Source organism: Terrapene carolina, unplaced genomic scaffold (genome assembly GCF_002925995.2).
Source record: "Terrapene carolina triunguis isolate 2854851 unplaced genomic scaffold, T_m_triunguis-2.0 Scaffold148, whole genome shotgun sequence".
In the NCBI taxonomy this organism is placed as follows: domain Eukaryota; kingdom Metazoa; phylum Chordata; order Testudines; family Emydidae; genus Terrapene; species Terrapene triunguis.
Window position 1 is genome coordinate 3429564 of NW_020664499.1, and position 19809 is coordinate 3449372.

A 19809-nucleotide genomic window follows, 5' to 3' on the forward strand; every position below is an offset into this window, starting at 1 on the left:
GATGTATCTAAATTTAACCTAAAAGTTCACTTACTTTCTAGCTCCTCCTGCACACCACAACCCAATTTTGTGCTTTTATTCCAATGTGCATATTGTCTGAGCTCAGTGGGGTTACTACAATATTCCTCAAGCCCCTCCATATAACTAAGTGTCTTCTCTGCAGCAACATGTTTGTTCCTGATCTTTGTTTTGTGTTTCTGGGCATAGATACCCAAGTGTTGAATTTTCAAAATCCATTATGTATTAATACAGGAGCTACAGGATAAGGTTTTAGTAAAAGCTGGATCAGACCTGATTGATAGCCCGCATTCACACACACTTCTAGTCTGCTTGACAGGGAAATCTAAAAATATGATTGAGTTCTCTTATTGACTTCCATGAGGGACAAGAAGAGGTCATTATTTGTCAATACAGTGATCTATACATTTATGCAAACATGTTAAACTCAGACCTGAGCATAAACAAAAGATACTTGAACACTATTAATAAAGTCCAGCAACTGGCTAATAGATTAATCTTGTTTGCAAAGTTCTAGTCCAAGAATTAAGTTTTACTACTTATCAAAAACTTGAAAATAGAGCTTGGTAAGTTTCACAGCTTTCAAAAGACCAGCTTTCAAACATTTGAAGTATAGACCATTTCACTAAACATGTTGGTTTAGTTCAGGGGTTCTCAAACAGGGGATTGTGAAGTTAATACATGGGGGGTGGGGGGGGGAAATCACAAGCTGTCAGCTTCCACCCCAAACCCTGCTTTGCATCCAGCATTATTAATGGTGTTAAATATATTTTAAAAGTGTTTTTAATTTATAAAGGGGGGAGGGGGCACTCACATAGCAAGCCTCTGAGTAAGGGTTCGCCAGTATAAAAGTTTGAGAACCCCTGGTCTAGTTCCTACTGTTTATAAATCAACTCAAGATATTTGGACATGACTGTCTTCAAGTAAAAATATTGAGATGCTGAAATAATGCTCATACCAAAAAGGTTATTAATGAAGTGTAAACAATGCACCAGATCTGAACAATCCTGTATCTTTCAAATTCAGTTTATAAAATCTTTATTGTACATTTAAAACTGTAAAAAAAGAACAAAGAGCATTTCAGTTTGTATAGTTTATTTGACAAGCTTCTGACAGATCACCATCATCTTCTCTTGTTACCTTTGCAGGATAACTTAGTCTCTGTAAAAGGAGGGTGGAAAAAAGTCAGCCCTGTAATATTATCTTTGCAATGGAATATAGTCAGCTTTTTTTACATTGTCACTTTTCTAAAGGCCCTTATCGTGCAATTAGTCCTGTGCAGAAAAAGGCCACTGCAAGATCAGGGCTTCAGACACTCAATTCTTTAAAAATGCTATGAACAATTATTAAACCATAAGATAGCTGGCTGACAAAGCAGTTGCTTCCTATGTAAGAAGATCAGAATATTCAAGCAGTATAAAGACCAAGGATAGCAGATGTCTTGTTTTAGTTAAGTTCTGCTTTGTTTGTTTTAATACATACTGCTCAGGCTGCTTTTAAAAAGTTGCCGCAGTAGCTATAGCAGAGAGTTTGCTTTGCACCAGCTACCACAACAAAGCACATCCATTTAAGCAGCCTTGGTAGTGAAATGAGAACAAACAGCAGAATTTAAAGTATGTTTGATAGCCTTTTAGTTAAGTCTCATCAGTCCACTTGAGAGACTTCTTGCTGGTATTAAGATAGAAGTTATGATTATAAAGCTGTCAATTTCTATCAGTGAAACAAACATACTGCTTTGTAATGTGAGATACATTCTGATAAATATTTGTCATTTAAGCAGTAGTAAAAATACTCAGCATCATCCCATTATATTAGTTACTAATGAAATTTAAAGGACAATTTTGGAGAAGAAGTAGTCACAATTTTCCTATTATGAGAGATTAATGCTAAAAAGGTAGATTTCCTTTACTCTAAGCATTAGAGTCCACTTTGTTTACTGATTTCCTTGTGTAGTTTGGGTCTTCCTCACAATGGAGGTCTGGGGGGAGGCCACGGGGAACATGCCCACAAAAACTGGCAGTTGATACCGTATGCAAAAAGAGGGAGAGTGTTCCCTTAAAATTAAAAAACCTGTGTTAAAACTTCCTTGTGCTGACTTTGAACATAAGGCCACAGCAGGATAAAATCACCAGCATAGCAGAATGCCAAACATTTAAGAAGTTATACCTGTTATTTCCATTTGCCAGCTCACTGAAACAACAAGAAAACAAAAAGTCAGTAAATGCTTTAAAAAAAAAATAAAAAAAAATCACAAATTACACAGTCATTATTACATACAGTCACGTTATCCTAGAAAATCCAACCTGTTTGGTGTGAGTGTGTCCTAAAGGGTGCTAATGGCACTGTTGGGTTTCATGCTTATTTTCAGTAACTTTCCTAAAAAGTTCACCCTGTTTGTAAAATATTGGAGCGGGGGGAGGGAGGGGCCTTGTTTTAACCAGCAGCATTGCAGGCTCTACTGGGGCCCAGAAAGTCAAGTGTGTTCTGACTCACGCATGCCTGCACCTTCAAGATATTCTGCAAATGGGAACGAGGCAATTCAATGCATGAACCAGAGAAGAATTCAGCTCTCCTCCATAGCCCTATAGCTAACCAAAGCCAAACTTGTCAAAGATACAACCAGATATAATTTTAAATACAAACAATTGAAGGGGAAGGGAGGTGATTAAGTTGTCCGTTTTTACATGCTTCATTCCTTGAGTGCATCTGCACTTAAGAGCAAATGTCAGGGTCTACATACCTGCTCGGATTATACATAGCAGAATAAGGTTACGGCAGGCTTAAAACCATGATCCTGCAAGCCCTCCATATTCAGAGCTACTGCGGTCAACTAGAGTGCCACATATAAAGAACTTACAAGACTTGTGTATTGCCACAGCCCAAATTATGTTTAACATTTATTTGTATTCCAATAGCAAACAATATGCTAGGTGCTGTCCATACATAAAAGCAGCTCCTATCATGGACAGCTAACAATAAGAATACAAGTAACATAGAAAAAAAAAGGTGGAGGGGGCAGGAAAAGGGTAAATCATAAAAGACACTTTAAAAATTGTTATAGAAGGAATGGATCTTGAAGGGTTTCGCAGAAAGATAGTGGCTGCAAAAGAGTGGGACAATTTCTTGGAGGGGGAAGGAGAGTCACGGCTGAATGCCAACTGATTAAAAAAATAGTCAAAGGTGTGATGAGGCAGGTTGATAAGGCTTCTTACAAGAGTCTTCTGCACTTTATTAGTTACAAACATCAGGGGATCAATTTTCACAGTTATACAACTGAGTACTGCCACACAGATGGCTAGTTAGGCCATTCACGTGCTTGAGCGTGAGTACTAATTTACATGTGTTATGAAAATCAAGCGAATACCTTTAAACATAATGAAAGCTGTCAATGTAAAAAAGCACGCAAATCAGATACAAGAAGAGTTGTTAATGCAGTTTTACTATAAGGGTACCTTTTGGGCACCCAGAGATGGGGTAGATTTATGTGCCATAAAGAGCAGTAAAAATAGTCATGTGACAATGCAAGGAAAGGCACATTCCTATTCAGATTTGAGATGTTCAGAGGTTGTTGTGTGTGAAACTGTCAAGCCACAAAAAGTCAGGAGTTAAATAACCATGAAGAGAAAGCAGGCTACGTTGTCAGTTACTTAGCTTTCTGCCTTTGTCATGTAGAAGCAAGAGTAAGGCCATGTCTACATTAGCACTTATATTGGCAAAACTCTTTTCACACCCCTGAGCAACGTAAGTTTTACCAGCAAAATTGCTTGTGTGCACAGCTCTATGTTGACAGGAGACGCTCTCCCACCAACATAGCTACCGCCACTTGCTGAGCTGGTTTTATTACATCAACGGGAGAGCTCTCTCCCATCGGCATAACATGGCTACATGAGCGATCTTACAGTAGCACAGCTGTATTGGTGCAGCTGTACAAGCTTATAGCACTAAATCTAGACATGGCCTAAAAGACTTCAAGTGAAGATGGGTCATTTGTAGTCACAGCCTTCCCCTAACTCCAGCCATCAGTGGCCATCCACCATATAGATGCACCAGAGCCAACAGGATAAGCTATAAGTTTACAATAATGGATGCAACTTTACCCCTTGAAAATGGGGTAAACTCCATATGTGCAAATAGCAGTTTTTCCCAGTGCAGCCGCACCAGTGTCTGATCATCAGAGTCGGAAACTTGACTATTTCCCAGTGTAAACAAGGCCTTACAATGGATGAATATGGTACAGCCCAAAAGAGAACACACATCCCAATTCAAACAACCAAAAGTGAGAGAAAGTGGTATGGTATGAACCCTATGTTCACAACAGGAAGGGCAAATGAAAGCAATTCAATGTGTATATGATTTATATTTTCAGATATACTTAGCACACATTTCAGACGTGCATCTTCAAAATGGAAATGTAAAGTATATACAAAGCCAAAGAACTGATTTAGCAACAACCGTATTGCCATGCAAGTTAAGACTATTACAAGTAACTAGACTTACTCAGAAACAGATTTTCCTTTAGTTACCAATGAGCCTATAATGATTAATGTTTCAATTACAGTGACTACTCTGCTCTGCTTTTTGTTCCTCCTAAGAGCTCTGCAGCCAAATGAAGACATGGACATCTACTTCTACTCTACGCTTCATTTTTTGTTATTTCTCCATCCATAAACCTCCTCAAAAGAAGTTATACAGAAATATCACTAACACTTCAGTTTTTCTAGGAGTTCATTTAAAAGATTGTTATGTCTGTCTATTTAAACTATGTAAGCTTTAAGTAATATTAAAAATTTTATTAAAGTGAATGTTTAAAATGAAATATACACGAGTTAAGAGGGAAGGTACTGTACATCTGGGGTCAGGCTTCGGTTATGGGGGTTACAGGTATCATTTGCAAGGATGAAAAGATACATGCATATCGCATAACCTGCATAGACCCAGATTGGGGTGCAAGGGTTTTTAAAGTGTCAGTGGATAAGTGGGCTCGGGTACGCCACCCTAGTATACCTCAAACCGATCCTTTGAGACGTCGTTACATTAGTTGGAGCAGAGTATACACATAACCTACCACCGTGGGGCCTTGATTGTGGCCTCTAGAGACACTACCATAGTAATAAATATTGGCCATGTGTTTTATAAATTAGGAAGAATAATCCATGTGAACCAGGCTGTTAAATTAGTCAGATCTAGATCCTTTAAGTCAGGGGTGCCCAACCTACGGCCCACTAGAGCATTTCATAAGGCCCAGGGCCTGCTTCAACACAACACACTAAAGGCAGATTCATTACCGTTTTGTCATCATGTTTACATATTCTTAAATTTAGTGATGTGTTTTTTTACCCACCACCCCCATTTTCTATCATTCTGATATACATTTTATGCACTGATTTCTTGGTTTTTAACTATAAATATTGTACATAACCTATCCATCTGTTTGGCCCTCACAAGGTGGTGCTTAGGTTTATGTGGCCCTCCTGTATAATAAGGTTGATCACCACTGCTGTTAAGTGATGCCCCCAAGCCAATTTTTAACTCTGGTCAACCTCAAATGAGAATAAAATCAGTCAACAGAACAATTACTTCATTTCAAGGATTATACACCACATCACGGAACTATTCAAACAGGTAGCACATCTGTCAAAAGAGTAGAATTAAACTATTTTATCCTCTACTTGTCCTATCTAGACTGAGATGCATTGTAAGTAGGGCCCTGGTAAATCATGAGGTTTGGGGTTTTTTAGGAAACTCATGGAGTGTAAATGACAAAGTATAGAATTTCACACAGTTTGCAGGGAATGAATTTAGCCAGCAAATTTAAACCATGAGCATACAACAAATACACTGATTAAACTTGCAGATTAAATTCATTCCGCCCTTGAAATTGACTAAGTTTGCACACAAGGTGGGTGAGGTAATATCTTATTGGGCCAACTTCTGTTGGTGAAAGACAAGCTTTCAAACTACAAACCACTAAGACCTCTTATTAAAGTGCCTTCATCTTTACTGTTATGCAGTTAATATTAGCAGGGCTTCATCTTTATTACCCAGCATATTACAGTGTTTAAACAAAAAGAAAAAAAGGATCCAAATGAAGCCTCAGTTTGAAATGCAAGATTCAAGCACTTGGATTTAGTAAACTAAAATTGATACAAGATATATACAGGTAGTAAGCATGTCTTTCATAAAATGGATTATAATGAGGAAGTAACCCAACTGGCTAACAAAGACTTCGAGCTACACAACAATTCACACCTTCAAAAGTTTAGGAATCCAGAAGCCAAAAATTAAGTATTCTATACACACAATTGTTGCCTGGGTATATGGTTACAGCATGTGCAGACCGCCTTATGGCACTATGGCTTAAATCCAGAAAAGCATGGTGCATTTGTGGTAAGCACAAGTTACACATGCAGCTGATTTTTTTTTTTTTAAAAATGCAGTTAAAAAAAAAAAGTGGGTCAATACTTTTCACTTCATACTCAATGCATACTGTTGAGGCATCATCCTTCACCCCATTCATTGGTATTTCATAATAAGTAATGATATGCACAAGTACTTTTAGAGAGCTTGTCAAGATCCACTGGGTGTATTTGGATGAGCAGTGACAGAAAACCAGATTTCACTTCTGCACCAGTTTTAAATTAGCCACCCTCTGTTTCTGTAGCAGTATTTGCACAGTAGCAGAATACTGTATACTGAAGGGCAGAAATGAACTCAGGTTCAAAGTGAGAGCACAGGCATGCAAAGCAATACACAAGGTGTTTATATTAAGCACATCAAGCGTGTAAGTGATGCATAATTCATACAGTCACCACCACATCCATTCTCACTCAGTACCTGCTAGTCACTTCACTTCTGATGAATTCCAAGAAAGAAAGAAAGGTTCAAGTAAAGAAACGTTACTAAGATTCAAGAAAGGATATTTGGTTATTTATAGCATTTTAGCAACAACAACTATTTACTAGAAAGATCAGCTTTTTCTATTACCCACCACCTTCACTCTACCTCCAAAGCAGTGCTAAAAACACTAAAATCTGATTTTAAGTATGCTTAGTATATACTGTACCTCTCAAATCCCTTGAGTAATGCTGTTCTGTCTTTAAACTTTCATTTCTACACTGTACCTCAGTTTTTCCTTCTGCTTGAGAACATCCCAAGACCCCCTCCAACCTTCATGTCAGGCTGGCTTGCCATCCCTCTGCGGGATTGACACAGCTCCCACCAGAGGCGGAGCAGCAGTGACTGACCAGGCAGAAGAGAACAGCAGTGTCAGACATCCTACCTCCTCATAGCCTGCACAGGTGGAGGGCAATGCCTCAAACACATGGCTCCTAACTCTAAGAGCTTGGCTACACTTGCGAGTTACAGAGCAATAAAGGAGCCCCGGGCGCCCCTAGCTCACTCCCCATCCACACTGGCAAGGCACGTAGAGCGCTCTGTCTCCGCGGCTACAGCGCTGCTGCTACTCCACCTCGGCGAGAGGAATAACTTTTGCTGTGCCTTGGCTACAAAGCACGGGCATCAGTGTGAACGAGCTTTTGGGTTACTGCGCTCTGATCGGCCTCCGGAAACGTCCCATAATCCCCTTAAGTCAAGTGGCCACTCTTGTCATTGTTTTGAACTCCTGTAGGAATGTGGAAATGCCCTTTCAAAGCGCCATGAAAGCCATTAGTGTGGAATGCGGTGTGTGAGATGGGGGGGAGATCTGCTGCTGTCTGAACTTACAAGACAGCATGCTGACATGCTCTTAGCCCCCCAAAACCCCACTCTCCCCCCACATACACACAACACACTCCCTGTCACACTCCACCCCACCCCCATTTGAAAAGCACGTTGCAGTCACTTGCATGCTGGGATAGCTGCCCATAATGCACCGCTCCCAAGTGCCGCAAATGTGGCCACGCCAGTGTGCAAGCAGCTGTCAGTGTGGACAGACTGCAGCGCTTTCCCTGCTGCGCTCTCCAAAGGTGGGTTTAACTCACAGCGCTCTACATCTGCAAGTGTAGCCATGCCCTATGTTCCTTTGTGGGAGGGAGCATACTACACTACCAGCAGCCCACCAGGCTGGCTGGAGTCCTTGAACATGGGGGAGGGGGGAATCTAATGAACAAAACTCAAGTCCGGGGAGAACTTAAGTTTTATTGTCCATCATCGGAGTTATCTAGTAATTAAAGTGAGGTGTCCATCACTTTGATTGCAACAAAGTACAGTTTCACAAGATTTAAAAAAGAAATAGCATATTTAATATGCTATCACTTAAATCTTCATATTAAGTTAGCTACTGAACAGTTACCAGGTGAGCAAAACTACATTAGAAACTCAGAGTTATAAACACCTCGGGAATGGAGGCTGTTCATTACTCTGAAATGTTCGTAACATTAGAGCTATTCTTTCAAAAGTTTATAACTAAACATTGATTTAATACAGCTTTGAAACGTTACTATGCAAAAGAAAAAAAAGCTGCTTTCCTTTTTATATGTACTTCATGTTTAACACAGTATTTGGTGGCAGTTTTTTAGTCTCTGCTGCTGCCTGATTGCATACTTCTAGTTCCAAATAACGTGTGTGGTTGACTGGTCAGTTTGTAACACTGAGGTTCTACTGTAAACTACTGAGTTAGAACTACACAGGATCTCATAAGTTACCTTCTGTTATCCAGTAGGAAAGGTAAAAAAATTAAGAAAGAAAATTATTTGTTGAGGAAGAAACCTGTCTACCAAAGAAACTAAAACCCAGTATCTATGCTGTAGTCTGCAGGTTTCATCATACCTTCTTGCCAGCACCAACATTTGCCTTGGCTGTGCCCCTGACTTTCTTCATTCTGTTCTTACGCTCCTTTCGCTGTTTTCTCGAAGTCTTCTTCTTTTCATACAAGCCATGCTAGTAGTAAGAGAATTATGCCCACAATTACTGAAGTGAACTCAATAATATCTATAAAGTGTTTCTATATTAAATATTTACATATTTCAAAAGCTTTAATAATTCAAAGTATAATTATTAATGTAAGCCCTAAAAATGTATTTAAAAGTTCTGTAGGCAACTGCTAATACCGCACCTAATACAAAGTGAGGCAACTTTATGGGCTGAAAATGTAGAGATGCAGTTGAGTATATTTTTAAGAACATATATACTATGCATGCTCATCCCATGATCTTGTGCCCGTTCCATTAACCATTAGGTTGTACTGCTAAAATCCACAGCTGATCATAAATGATTTCATTCCCCTTCATCTGCATTACAACAAAAAGCTTGTTTCTACTCTGTAAATTCATGAATAGAGAGAAGGGATTTTTATTTATAGATCTCATTTTTGTACCTCAATAAAAAAAACCTAAGTTAATAGTTTAACTTTGCTGCAATGTTTCAGGTTTTGGACCCTAACTATATGCAAGATGCCCTTTAGAACAAACAGCAAGCTTCTTGGCACTGTAAAAATTGAAAGCAAGAAACTTACTCTGGCCAGTCTGTGCTTTGGTTCATTCTTCTTTGCATAGTCCAGGGAATCATAAATCATGCCAAAGCCTGTTGTCTTACCACCACCAAAATGGGTTCTGAAGCCAAAGACGAAAATTACATCTGGCGTTGTTTTGTACATTTTTGCCAGCTTTTCCCTGATTTCAGTTTTGGGAACTGTGGCCTTTCCAGGATGAAGAACATCAATCACCTACAGAGGCAAGTTTTTCCAGTTAGAAATATACACCACAGCAACAATGGAAGCCAGCAGTTCCCATTTGGTGTACATCTCGCTATACAGAGACTCAAGCAAAAATTCAAGAGTCAAAAAAGCAAGTTAAAAACTACTATCATTGCAGAGTTCTCATGAGCTCTGCTTCATATTATTCTCCATACCACTCACAGTAGCTTTGGCTACATCTTCAGAATAAAGTACAGCAAAGCAGTTAGTGGGCAGTTTAGCATTTTCAAGCTTTAACAATGATCATAGGGAATACTTAGGTCCTATTCCCTAACTAGAATCTTCATACACATCTAATGGTCTATCAAGATATTACAACAAATTAATGTAAATGGCAACTATAGAGAGCCTACCAACTAGGCAGGTATATCTTGAAAAAAGTCTACCCTATCTAGAAGTCTTTTACCTAGGGTCATTCTAAAGAGCACAAGCTTTAAGAACTAAAAGTACAGTAACATAAAACACATAAGCAAAACTAAGGTAGTACCTAATATTTCTTACCATCTGTTTACGCTGAAGCAGTCTATTAGTCATGAACTTCCTGGTTCTGATGGTCACCGTGTCATTCTACAAGATATTTCGGAAAACCAATTAATATGCATTTGAGTTCTTCCATGATCTTTCACACCAAGATGGCACATCAACACAGTACTTCAAATAACTCATCAGCTGGTTTGCAAAAACTTATGAAAAACTGGTCTGAAACTCATGGCAAGATACTGCTGCAATACAATCTCCACCTGTGCTAGGAGAGCTATTGCAAGGATGCAGAAAAAAAAAGCTGTCAGGGTAATACTTATGGAATTCATGCAGTTTGCAGCCAACAGAACAATGTCCACAACCTGTCTGACACTGAGCACCCACCACTATGCAATACTATTTATTGTAAAAAGGAAACTGGACCTGGGTTATGGGGCACTAACAGGGATACAAGTCATGTTTGTTACATGAACAGTTCAGATTTGATCCACCTGTAGACCAAGAATTTTTTATACCAAGGTGTAATTTAAACCTCGTGTGTAAGGTGAATACAACCCCTAAATATGAAAAGAAAGTGCATGCACCACGTCACCGGCAACACTTTGTGTGAAGCCTATGGACGCACACGCCTAGGCAGCGGAGGCGGGCTACTAACTCGTTTGCTAAGGTGCAAAGGGAAACCATCACTTGCCTGAGCACACCAGGCCGCTGCAGTTGTGCCTAGGTCCAGCTCCCGGGAAGCGCTGGGTTGGGGGCAGAGACGCAGCGGGAGGCGAAGTGGGACTGAATGCACGTGTAGGGGCGATGCGCAGAGCTGTTAGCGGGCAGCATGTCACATCCCCCCGCGACACCCCCGTCGCGCTGGCCCGGCCGGAGAAAGCCCGGCTGGGCTCATCACGCCTGCAGCCGCGCTGGAGAGAGCCGAGCAGTGCGGGGAGTCAGAGCCCAGCGCTGCCCGGGGGAGCTCCGGGAGCCCCAGCCCAGAGGCCCGGGGGAGGGAAGGGGGGAAGCGGCCCCGCCGCTACCCTGACTCCCGCCCGGGCGCCCCAATGCCGGCGCAGCCGCCCCCAGCCAGTGGGCCCGGGCAGGCCGCGGGGTCCCGCGAGCCCCGCAGAGGCAGGATGGCGGCGGTACAAGGCGGATAAAAACGGGTTGCACCGCGGACACTCACCATCTCGGCGGTTAGCTCTCTCCGAGGGAGCGAGGAAAGGAAGAAGGACCCCGCCGCAGCCAATCATATCCCGGCGCGCGGGGGCTTAGGGAAGGGGCAGAGCCGAACGCTAGGGCGCCTCATCAGAGCCTGAGTAAAAGTGCAGGAGAGAGGCGACCGTCCAGCGCCTGACTGAAAATTCGGGGTTGGGGCATCTTGCTTGGCCGAACGTTGCCAGCCTGCGGGCTGGAGGGGGAAGAAACTTAATCATTGGTTTAATTTTGTTGGATGCAGTGGTGATTATAAACAGGAAATTCTGAGAGTTTCCATGCCCCCCCAATTATATTACACATTCCCCATTAAAGTATTAGTTATTAATTATTTGATTGTATTATGGTAGCACCAACAAGCCCCAGTCATGGACCAGGACCCCATTATGCAGGGCACTGTACAAACACACACCAAAAAGATTATCAAGTACACAGATGTAGGTGATGGAACCTTGCAGTATTGTCTTTTCTCTGAAGGACATGTGATAATACAATCTGAGTTTACACACAACCTGAATACCTTTACACCGTTAAATAATAATTATTGTAGAAAAAAATTACTTCATTCAATAAGAGTTAGGCACAGTCTAAACTAAGGTATTGATTTTGTTCCAGATGTCCTGGCTTGTTCCACCATCCTGGCTGATGGTGCTGCCCAAGGTTTTTCAGCTTAGCTTCCACATCAATAAATCCAGGCACACCTTCAGGAGCTTAATACAGTCTGGAAATCATCAAAATACACCAAAACCAAACTCAAGATTTATCAGAGCTGTGTATTTTCAACACTACTTTATAGTGCAGACTGCTGGGGAATGAGAAAGTATGACATGTCCAAACCATCTTCATTTCATACAACCTGCCTCAGAAAAATCCTCTGTATCTTTTGGCCCAGAACAATCTCAAACATTGAACAGTGCAGAAAAGGGGATATGAGCACCATCATTGCCAGGAGGCACTGGAGATGGATTGGTCATGTGCTTTGGATAGAAACTGATTCCATCACTAGAGTAGCAATAAGATGGACAGCTGACGGCAAGTGAAAACGAGGCTGCCCAAAAACAACATGAGCTGTGGAAGCCGAGCTGAACATGATGGGGCACAGCTGGGGAACCATTGAAAGACTTGTCAGAAACAGACAGGAGTGGAGGAGCTTCATCACTGCTCTAAACACCAGAAGCATAATAGGAACATGATGAAGAAACTAGGGTAAGCTTTTTAAAATGTCCTACCATTACTAAGGTTATGATTTTGTCACAGATCACAGAAGTCACAGAATTCATGACTTCCAGAGACCTCTGTGACTTCAGCCCACAGTGGCTGGGAGCGGCAGAGTCCCCCTGCCGCCTATGGCAACCGGGAGCTGCAGGATACCCCCACAGCCTGAGGCGGCGGGGCCCCTGAGCGCCGAGCTGCCACGAGCAGAGGGGGTATCCCACAGTTCCCCATTTTGTCACGCATATTTTAGTAAAAGTCATGGACAGGTCACAGGCTTCTGTGAATTTTTCTTTATTGCCCGTGATCAGTCCGTGATTTTTACTAAAAACATGCATGACAAAATCTTAGTCTTAACCATTACATATAATTATGTAGGTGTACCATTGGCTGTTAGTGGCATTTTAAACACCATTGATTAGACCTTTTCAGAGCAACTCAGAAGTATGAGAGTTGTGGGGGAGAGAGGAATTATGAGAGACTGTATTAGGCAGATACGATAAAGAAGTTATTTGGACGGAGTGCACTGGAGGTGGGTGATGGGGGTTATTCTGGGGGGCTTCACTAGAGTGACAATGTTGTGGGTCATTCTGCAGGCTGCACTAGAGGGAGATGCGGGGGCTATTGGGGAAGCACTGGGGGTGTTGGGGGTTATCCTAGGGGATGCACTAGAAGAGGTTTGGGTAGTTATCCTGGGGGATGTGAATGCATTAGAGGTGTGTGTTGGAGATTATCCTGAGGAATGCAGTAGGGAGCTGTTAGGGATTATTCTGGGGCTTGCACTGGAGGGTGCTGTGGGTTTTCCTGAGGCTGCACTAGGGATTGAGGTGAGGTGAGGGGATTGTTTCGGGGCAGTGGTTTCCCCAGGAATTGAAATTGGGGAGGGGGGGTTCGAATTTATAGGGTGTGTGTGTCAGGGCCGATGAGGGGCTGGTAGTGCCTCACTCCACTCAACTGTTGGTGTTTTATAGGACAGGCATCTGTAAAAGCTATGTAGAGGTTGAGTAGAATCTAGAAGTCGCTGTTGTAGATTTTTAAGAATCAAGTCTGTGTACTTTTGCAGCTCCATCAAATGCACAAGCAGCCATCTGTTTAGGGTCCAATTGACAAGCATTTAACTCTTCTAAGATGTGGGTTGTCACAGATGCAGCCAATGTGTCTTCTATAACTTGAACTTCTAGAAATGCATCTACTGGCCTATCCCTGACATCAAGATAACATACACAATGACTTAATACTTGATGCCCATTTGCATCGGTGCATTCATCTGCCATCTATGCAAATTTTTTGAATGTGGTGAGAGTTCTTCACTTTTTCAACTGTTGAGTCTTGCACTGTTGCACCGCATGCTTCTAGCCAGTCAGTCGAGTTTCTTGCAGAAAGATAGTGAGCATTTGCTGGTCTTGTTCGGAACCAGTGTTCAACTTCAGGATGAACAAGTGATAATGCACTTAACATTGGCCTCCAGTTTGTAGTGTGCTTAAATAGAAAGTAGGATGCCACAGCCATGTTTGTTCTCATGAACTGTGTTGTGTCTCCAGCATTCTTAACACCTCATTAAGTACTTCTAAAATTGACTTTGAAAGTGGGCTTATAAGTGTCAAAGTTAGACTCAGGACTCACAGTTTGTCAGACCACTCTGTTTTATTAGCACAGCACTCTGCTAATAACACCCAGATAATGTGAGCACCATCCAAGACCCACACTACCTTATTTTATACAGATAAAAAGGGTGCAAACTTAACAAGAGAACAAAGAAACCAAACTGACAAGTTTACCCGAGGCTAGACATACATATTCAATTTTCTTACTAACTTTTACAGATCTCCGGCTCATGTTTCACCATTAGCTTAAGCGGACTCATTGTTTATGCCTTAATGTTCCTTTTCCTGACACCTGTATTTCAGCATTCCTTATTTCTGCTTAAAGGTACAGACAGCATTTCTTTAATCCATTCTATTTTTACAATATAATTCATTCTACTTTCACATAAGGCTTTCTGCATGTTGATGCACTCCAGAGGCCTGGTGTTTTGCAGCCTTTTCACGTAGTTTGTCAGCATTGGCTTTGCTGATCGGTTTGACAAATCAAGCTCCTCCACTTTTACCAATTATAGCATTGGGAAGCTTTCCTTCTTCATAAGCTTTTTTGCAAGAGGTGCACCAGTAGCCATCTTTTGTAACTTCAATAAATGGGAACACTGTGACCGACAAACATTGGGAACTGCCTTTAGGTTTTGGAGACACTGTTTCTTCAGTAGGTAGCTGTATTTGTGCTTTGGGCTGGTCGGATGTAGATATACCACTTGAACCTTCAGATGACATGTTGATATATTCTTGGTTCTTGATGTGTTCTTCACCTTGGTTAGCTTTTGAGACCTTTGAGTGGAAAAATTGTTGTATTGTTTTTTGTCTTTTCATTTTCACTTTGACCTGCAACATATAAAAGTGATATGAATAAAGTAAATGTTTTGTTAGGATAATGCAAATTTAACATAAGGATAATGCAAGTTACACCAAAACACATAACAGGTCTAGATTTCTAAAAAAATATATATATAATTTTTTCTTAAAATGTATTTAATTTAAATTGACTTTTGAAAAGTAAGCCATCATGGGATAAGAGGGAAGTCCTCTCATGGATCAGTAACTGGTTAAAAGATGGGAAACAAAGGGTAGGAATAAATTATCAGTTTTCAGAATGGAGAGAGATAAATAGTGGTATCTCTGAGGGGTCAGTACTGGGACCATTATGGTTCAACATATTCATAAATGATCTGGAAAAATGGGTAAACAGTGAGGTGGCAAAATTTGCAGATGATACAAAACTATTCAAGATAGTTAAGTCCCAGGCAGACTGCGAAAAGTTACAAAGGGATCTCACAAAACTGGGTGACTGGGCAACAAAATGGCAGATGAAATTCAATGTTGATAAATGCAAAGTAATGCACATTGGAAAACAATCTCAACTATACATACAAAATGATGGAGTCTGAATTAGCTGTCAACACTCAAGAAAGAGATCTTGGAGTCATTGTGGATAGTTCTCGGAAAACATCCACTCAGTGTGCAGCAGCAGTCAAAAAAGCAAACAGAATGTTGGGAATCATTAAGAAAGTGATAGATAATAAGACAGAAAATATCATATTGCCTCTATATAAATCCCTGGTACGTGCACACCTTGAATACTGTGTGCAGATCTGGTCACCCCATCCCAAAAAAGATATATTGGAATTGGAAAAGGTACAGAGATGGGCAACTAAAATGATTAGGAGTATGAAACAGGAGGAGAGATTAAAATGAATGGGAATTTTCAGCTTAGAAAAGAGACAACTAAGGGGGGATATAATAGAGGTCTATAAAATCTTGACTGGAGTGAAGAAAGTGAATAAGGAAATGTTATTTAATCCTTCACATAACACAAGAACTAGCAGTCACCCAATGAAATTAATAGGCAGCAGGTTTTAAAAAAACAAAAGGAAATACTTTCTCACACAACATAAAGTCAACCCGAGGAACTCTTTGCCAGGGGATGCTGTGAAGACCAAAACTATAACAGGATTTAAAAAAGAACTAGATAAATTCCTCATAGACTCATAGACTTTAAGGTCAGAGACCATTATGATCATATAGTCTGACCTCCTGCACAACGCAGGCCACAGAATCTCACCCACCCACTCCTGTAACAAACCCCTAACCTATGCCTGAGTTATTGAAGTCCTCAAATCGTGGTTTAAAGACCTCAAGGTGCAGAGAATCCTCCAGCAAGTGACCCATGCCCCACGCTGCAGAGGAAGGCGAAAAACCTCCAGGGCCTCTGCCAATCAGCCCTGGAGGAAAATTCCTTCCCGACCCCAAATATGGTGATCAGTTAAACCCTGAGCATGTGGGCAAGACTCACCAGCCAGCACCCAGGAAAGAATTCTCTGTAGTAACTCAGATCCCACCCCATCTAACATCCCATTACAGACCATTGGGCATATTTACCTGCTAATAATCAAAGATCAATTAATTGCCAAAATTAGGCTATCCCATCATACCATCCCCTCCATAAACTTATCAAGCTTAGTCTTGAAGCCAGATATGTCTTTTGCCCCCACTACTCCCCTTGGAAGGCTGTTCCAGAACTTCACTCCTCTAATGGTTAGAAACCTTCGTCTAATTTCAAGTATAAACTTCCTAATGTCCAGTTTATATCCATTTGTTGTGTCCACATTGGTACTAAGCTTAAATAATTCCTCTCCCTCCCTGATATTTATCCCTCTGATATATTTATAAAGAGCAATCATATCTCTCAGCCTTCTTTTGGTTAGGCTAAACAAGCCAAGCTCTTTGAGACTCCTTTCATAAGACAGGTTTTCCATTCCTCGGATCATCCTAGTAGCCCTTCTCTGTACCTGTTCCAGTTTGAATTCATCCTTCTTAAACATGGGAGACCAGAACTGCACACAATATTCCAGATGAGGTCTCACCAGTGCCTTGTATAACGGTACTAACACCTCCTTATCTTTACTGGAAATACCTCGCCTGATGCATCCCAAGACCGCATTAGCTTTTTTAACGGCCATATCACATTGGCGGCTCATAGTCATCCTGTGATCAACCAATCCTCCGAGGTCCTTCTCCTCCTCTGTTACTTCCAACTGATGCATCCCCAATTTATAACCAGAATTCTTGTTATTAATCTCTAAATGCATGACCTTGCACTTTTCACTATTAAATTTCATCCTATTACTATTACTCCAGTTTACAAGGTCATCCAGATCTTCCTGTATGATATCCAGGTCCTTCTCTGTATTAGCAATACCTCCCAGCTTTGTGTCATCCGCAAACTTTATTAGCACATTCCCACTTTTTGTGCCAAGGTCAGTAATAAAAAGATTAAATAAGATTGGTCCCAAAACCGATCCCTGCGGAACTCCACTAGTAACCTCCTTCCAGCCTGACAGTTCACCTTTCAGTCTCCCCTTTAACCAGTTCCTTATCCACCTTTCAATTTTCATACTGATCCCCATCTTTTCCAATTTCACTAATAATTCCCCATGTGGAACCGTATCAAATGCCTTACTGAAATCGAGGTAAATTAGATCCACTGCGTTTCCTTTGTCTAAAAAATCTGTTACCTTCTCAAAGAAGGAGATCAGGTTGGTTTGGCACGATCTACCTTTTGTAAAACCATGTTGTATTTTGTCCCAATTACCATTGACCTCAATGTCCTTAACTACTTTCTCCCTCAAAATTTTTTCCAAGACCTTGCATACTACAGATGTCAAACTAACAGGCCTATAGTTACTCGGATCACATTTTTTCCCTTTCTTAAAAATAGGAACTATGTTAGCAATTCTCCAGTCGTACGGTACAACCCCTGAGTTTACTGATTCATTAAAAATTCTTGCTAATAGGCTTGCAATTTCATGTGCCAGTTCCTTTAATATTCTTGGATGAAGATTATCTGGGCCCCCTGATTTAGTCCCATTAAGCTGTTCGAGTTTAGCTTCTACCTCGGATGTGGTAATATCTACCTCCATATCCTCATTCCCATTTGTCATCCTACCATTATCCCTAAGCTCCTCATTAGCCTCATTAAAGACTGAGGCAAAGTATTTGTTTAGATATTGGGCCATGCCTAGATTATCCTTAACCTCCACTCCATCCTCAGTGTTTAGTGGTCCCACTTCTTCTTTCTTTGTTTTCTTCTTATTTATATGGCTATAGAACCTTTTACCATTGGTTTTAATTCCCTTTGCAAGGTCCTGGAGAATAGGTCCATCAGTGGCTATTAGCCAGGATGGGGAGGGATGCAACACCATGCTCTGAGTGTCCCTAGCCTGTTTGCCAGAAGCTGGGAATGGGCAACAGGGGATGGATCACTTGATGATTACCTGTTCTGTTCATTCCCTCTGAAGCATCTGGCCTTGACCACTGTCAGAAGACAGGATACTGGGCTATATGGACCATTGGTCTGACTCAGTATGACCATTCTTATGTAAAAATTAATTATAATAATAATGTTTAGTACAGAAACTCCCCAACATAATGACCGCTCAAGATAGCAACGATGTGAGATAACAACCTTGGCAAATAATGCATTTTAAAAATCTTTGCCTACTAGCAAACATATTTATATAAGTTTCCATTCCCAGTCACAAATCTAGCATTCTGGAGCAAAGTCACTAAAATATAGTCCAACAAACAAATGTTTATTTAACGTGCCCCTCACTTTTCCCTCCACCGCACCTGATTCACCGGTGTTGTCCTTGGCAGGGCCGCCCAGAGGGGAGGCAAGTGGGGCAATTTGCCCCAGGCCCCGCAGGGGCTCCCACAAGAGTTTTTCGGGGCCCCTGGAGCGGGGTCCTTCACTTGCTCCGGGGGCCCCAGAAAACACTCGCGGGGCCCGGGCCCCTGGAGCTTCTTCCGCTCCGGGTCTTCAGTGGCAATTCGGCGGCGGGGGGTCCTTCCGCTCCGGGACCCGCCGCCAAAGTGCCCCGAAGACCTGCAGCGGGGGGTCCTTCCACCCCGGGACCCGCCGCCAAAGTGCCGGGTCTTCGGCGGCAATTTGGCGGCAGGGGCCCCTGCCGCCGAAGACCCCAGGCCCCCTGAATCCTCTGGGCGGCCTTGGTCCTTGGTCAGTGGAGACTCAGAGTTCAGAGGTGCTTTAATGTGAGTACACCTCCCAGGTGGGGGGCAAGAAGGCACCTTGCTCATTCCTCCAGCTGCTCACTGTTCACTCTGGCCACTGCTGTTAGTTGTGCCACCGTTCACTGCACCACTCTGTTGCCCATGGCCCTGCGCAGTCACCTTCTGTTGCCACCTGCCACTATGACGTCTGCGAGTTACAAATCATTGGCATGTAACTAGTTCACAAAACTGGGGGGGTGTTTGGGAAATTCAGGGGGGGTATAGGGAAATCACTGTTTCGGGGTCTACTACAGTTGACACCATCGGAGCCAGACCCGAGCGGCCTGGGCGGGCCTCCCCCTTTTAGCCAGCAGGTGTCGCTGCAGGGAGCGACCGCAGCGCTGCGACTCGCTGTGTGCCGTTCCTCAGCTCCCCGCGCGGCAGCGGCGGTGCCTCTCGTTGTTGGCGGTGGGCGGGGCGAGGAGAAGGAGGCCGGTGAGCGGCTGGTGCTGTGACTTCTGCAGTGCGGTGGGGGCGCGCGGCCCCGGCTCCCTTCTCCCCTCCGTGCGGGCAGCGCCTCGCGCCCCGCCA

General features: G+C 42.3%; 1 protein-coding gene across 2 annotated transcripts; it reads right to left on the bottom strand.

Annotated features, from left to right (window-relative positions):
* Positions 1–1039: 1039 nt before the first annotated feature.
* Positions 1040–11399, bottom strand: LOC112106589 (40S ribosomal protein S24). 2 transcript variants are annotated; one of them, XM_024199927.2, is made up of 7 exons: positions 11361–11399; positions 10211–10276; positions 9470–9679; positions 8785–8895; positions 6853–6870; positions 2185–2208; positions 1040–1179 (listed from the first exon to the last, which is right to left on the bottom strand). In XM_024199927.2, exons 1-5 carry the CDS (start codon positions 11361–11363, stop codon positions 6865–6867), a joined length of 396 nt encoding a protein of 131 aa, XP_024055695.1. In that variant the 5' UTR covers positions 11364–11399; the 3' UTR covers positions 1040–1179; positions 2185–2208; positions 6853–6864. The 2 variants fall into 2 exon arrangements, with proteins under 2 accessions (XP_024055695.1, XP_024055696.1); XM_024199928.2 differs by lacking the exon at positions 6853–6870.
* Between the last annotated feature and the right edge of the window lie 8410 nt (positions 11400–19809).

Bases quoted from the DNA above. Each gene is read 5' to 3' on its own strand.
- LOC112106589 (XM_024199927.2), bottom strand. The intron at 9,680-10,210 runs GTAAGAAATATT...TTGCCTCTGTAG, and splicing joins TGCTTCAGCGTAAACAGATG to GTGATTGATGTTCTTCATCC. The intron at 8,896-9,469 runs GTAAGTTTCTTG...TCTTACTACTAG, and splicing joins CAAAGCACAGACTGGCCAGA to CATGGCTTGTATGAAAAGAA.